A 4105-nucleotide genomic window follows, 5' to 3' on the forward strand; every position below is an offset into this window, starting at 1 on the left:
AGGACTCGCTGGGTTAATCTCAAGAACCCTCTGATGATGACACATACACTATAGCCACTCGCTCGACAGCTTACTCCCCAAGAGGGACCTCCACAAAGCCCGCCACTTTCCTTATCTCCTCGAGCGCACTCTCGTCTTCTGCTGGTTTCGGCACTTCCACTCTGCCACTCTGCTGCTCCCATGCCGCTTCAGTGCGATAATAGACGACTTTATCAAGAGCATCCGAGTCAGCGAACTTGGATAACTTCACTTCATAGGGCTCCAACGGCACCCCACACTCAGTGAACCTGACAGACCAAGCCTTGCCCTCTCACATACCACCACCCTCTACGTACCATGACTCTTTCAAATAGTCACCGCTACTGATTTTCCCCAGCAGAGTATTCTCCAGCTCCCTCCTCATCTGCACCAGCCACATGCCACCCCTCCACACTCGATAACGCCCTCTCACTTTCATTGCCGGCTTGGCATGCATCACCATCGGCCCGCCAGAAGACTCCCCTACAGAGCCGTGCCCAAGACCTCGGCGATCCGTGGGCCGCCGGTTCTCCACTTCAACTATCGGGTTGCCATGCTTGAGACCCCTGAACAACGTGAAGGGTTATGCACATGTAGTCAAATACATGTGGTGATGACAATGAGTAAATCCTGAAATTCTTTTTGGTTTCTGTACACTCTAATCTCAAGAAAGCGAACATATATTCCTCCAACTCTAGTCGAATTCTCATCCTCCCACTCACTCTCCTGTCAACCCCGCTTTCTCCAACAGTGCCTTGCTCAAGTTGCTGCCAATAGCCGGCACCTTCTCCTCTGACATAACAGTTTCCTCACCCAAGCACTATTCCTTCTTCCTACCATCCTCCTCTGCTCGAGCCCCCTTCATCACCGTCGAACCGCCTTCAGTCGGGACGAACCCAGCATGTGGCTTCTCCTTAGCTAGGTCTGCTCTCCGACCCTGAGTCTGCTCATAGAGCCTCCTAAACTCGGCCCTAGAAGACTGAGTGCCGCTCTTGTTAGCTTTACCAGCTGTCGGCAAGGACCTACCGCACCAATCTCAACTTCTTCCTTCCTTCCCTCCCTCCCCTCAGTCTCACCTGGTACTGTTGATATTGCCCCCTTGATTTAAAGGAATCGCCGGATCAGGGACAATCTTATCCTCCTCCTTAAGACGACGTAAGTCCAACCTCTCAATAAAAGCTGTCGGATAACTGAGCAGGAGAGACCTTCCCACCAGCCATCCCCCCATCACGAATCACCTCCTTTTCCTGGCATTGATCAGCTGCTTTTCCTCGAAGGGGAATTCTTTGAAAAGACGTAGATTGCGCTCAATGTAGTCTGTCTGCTGAGTCGAGAAGTAAGCTGAGCACTTCGCAAAAGCCTTCGTGAAATCCTCGGACATCCAAGCATCTACCAAAACCAGCAACATCAACAACAACAACCATCATCATCCGACTCCTACTACTACTAAGCAGGAAAAATCCAGGGACCTATAACGCTCTCCGGAGGAACTACTTTTCAACATGACTAGGAACACAGTCTCCCACGTGAATGTCATCACATTAGGAACATTTTCCTCATTGTTATCAAACTTTGGGGATCGCTATCTCTCAATGCGAGATAAGTCCCTGCTACTATTAAATTCCAGGATGCGATAGCTATCTAAAAGACGTCCTTCTCACCCGGCACAATAGCCCTCTCGAGCAGCTCGTCATCACCCGCCTCAAAGCCAGCCCACAAGGCGTCATCCTCCATCAGCGCCATCAGACGGTTCAGCACTGCCGAACGGATAAAACCAAAACCAAGGCCGACTACATAAACCTAAACAGGAGAAGGCGCTCGCAATTCCAACAGCAGTACTTTCCTTGCTACCTCCGAATTCCCAGGTTTACTCATCTCGGGCTTGCATACTATACATCGATCAAACATAGCTCGGACCAGCCAGATGATAGCCTTAGAGGAGGGCTCAAATAGTGTGAACATTTTCAACACCTACAACGACGATTCAAAGCAGACCTTCTCTCTATAGGGGGCTTCACTGACCAGCGATCCTCCAGTACGTAAAAGGCCGAGTGCTGCCACCAACTCCGAGAAATGCAGTCGAGTCGTGATCCGTTCCTGGTTGTTTGCATCGAACCTGCCCGGAGCACAGCGGTGAATAGTCGACATCTCCCGTCCAGCCTCCCCACTGTGAATCCACAGAGCCATCTGCCGTGACTATATCGCACACTTGCTGTTTCCTCTGTGCCCTCTCAACCAAATCTCGAACATTCCTATACGCCTACAAAGAGAGTAGTAGAGCCGGGCTGCGTACCAGTCCTTACCATAATGTTGCCGCTATCATCGACCCCAGTGCTCCACTTGAGATAAGTCTCTCGATAAAAGGCGTCATCGTCAATCATTGCTGTCAGACTGTTCCCTTCAAAGTACCTACACGAAGCCGTCCCCCCTAGAGAGGCCGCCGCCCCTGTATAATACGGATTCAACGTTATAGCCATCCACTGCCAGTTCTTCATCCTCGGATGCTTAGTTCTTAGGTGGTGATTGGTAGCAGATATGAATCCTCCAGGGCACTCACAAAGATGCATGGTCCCTATATAGATCAGTAAGAAGGGCTCACCGTCATGCACTACCCCCTACTTATATTGCCATCTACTCCACCATCGCCTCCCTCCTCTTCACTCTTACAGACCTCTTTGGGCACGAGAGGCATGGCCTCCAGCATCTCCATCATCTTACACCAGGCGTTGGTACACAGCTCCGCCTGGGAATAATTCCTCACTTCCCGTACCACAAACGACGTAACCTAAGCACAATTAAATCATCTGGCACCCTCGTCGACATGCCAGAGGGTCCAAAGAATGTACAGTGGAACCAGGGGAAGCGAAATCCAAAGCCCTCGAGGGCCACTCTTCAGAGCTGCTCGAATTTTTCCCCTATTAGTGGACCAACTGAGCCTCTTCGCAAGACTCGAGGATGATTCTGCGTGCTCCATAAATTCAATAAAAACCGTCGCGCGCCGACAACGTCATCGAAAAATCTCACCCCTTCCCCTCCCAAGTACTACGAGTGTGCTCCTCGTATGAGGTTTCCACGACTCCAAGTCGAGACCGTCCAGCTGGCACTTGGTCTCGTTGAGCTTCCTCTTAGCCTCCTTCACCGTATCGGGTATTCTAAAATGACCATTCACCTCGAAAAGGTCATCCGTAGGCTACTACCCTGCATTCCGAGGATGGGAAGTCGCCCCCAGTGTATTCGCTGTGTCACAGATGCACTGCTTATTCTCCATCTTGCATTTCTCACAAGGTTCAGCGGAGTGTGGTAGGTTCCGCATGAAGTCTCTATCAGGGTTCTCAGCGCGAGGGAATTCGTAAAGGTGCTTTATGATATCAGTTTTGAGCATGTTCCTATCCGGAAAGTAGTGCGGCAATGGTTTATTCTCATCATAGTCAGGCTGTCGCTCTCCCCATCCCTTCCCACTCCCCCACCCTCCTTTTCCCTTCCTACGCTTGTTCTGATGATTGTAATCATAATCGCGAGGTCTCTTATAGTTTGACCACCGATAACCTCCTCCTCCTCCTCCACCACTACCCCAATCGTTGTTCCTCCCATAGCCTCTATTACTCCGACCAGACGACTGCTCGCCCCACCCTCCCCCACGGCTCTGACCCCACCAAGAATCTCTACCACCATTCCAGCCACCAGCACTCCCTTTACTGCTACTATTACCCTCAGAGCTACCCTTCCATTTCGACCAATCATCATTACCCCATGACCCACCTCCTGTGCTTTTCTGATAATCGTTCCCCAAAGAGTAAGACCCAGCCGAGCCTCCCTCACTCTCATTCACTTGCATAGAGGTAGCCCCACCGCTCGCCTCTCTCTCCCCATACCCCAAAGAGCCCTCCTCTACTGCCGCACCCCTGGTACCCCCATCTTGCTGGGGCTCAGACATGCCAAATCAACTCTGAATACCACAGAATGGGAGAATATGCACATGGTCAACTACTAATGACAATATGAAAATTCTGAAGACATTTCGAGAAATTCTTGTTGGTTTCTGTACACTTCCACGCCAATCCGTCACTAAACCTGTATAGTTAGTGAG

General features: G+C 50.9%; 1 protein-coding gene across 1 annotated transcript; it reads right to left on the reverse strand.

Moving 5' to 3' along the window:
* Positions 1–70: 70 nt before the first annotated feature.
* Positions 71–3952, reverse strand: Pmar_PMAR022230 (conserved hypothetical protein; the record flags this gene model as incomplete). Its single annotated transcript, XM_002768291.1, has 18 exons — positions 71–287; positions 315–403; positions 452–584; positions 741–810; positions 856–1040; positions 1095–1208; positions 1257–1407; positions 1680–1818; positions 1870–1989; positions 2041–2134; positions 2187–2278; positions 2322–2427; positions 2476–2612; positions 2690–2803; positions 3065–3170; positions 3216–3457; positions 3505–3680; positions 3727–3952. 18 exons carry the CDS (start codon positions 3950–3952, stop codon positions 71–73), a joined length of 2511 nt encoding a protein of 836 aa, XP_002768337.1.
* Between the last annotated feature and the right edge of the window lie 153 nt (positions 3953–4105).

The sequence above is a fragment of the Perkinsus marinus genome (genome assembly GCF_000006405.1).
Source record: "Perkinsus marinus ATCC 50983 genomic scaffold scf_1104296968842, whole genome shotgun sequence".
NCBI classification, from domain to species: domain Eukaryota; phylum Perkinsozoa; order Perkinsida; family Perkinsidae; genus Perkinsus; species Perkinsus marinus.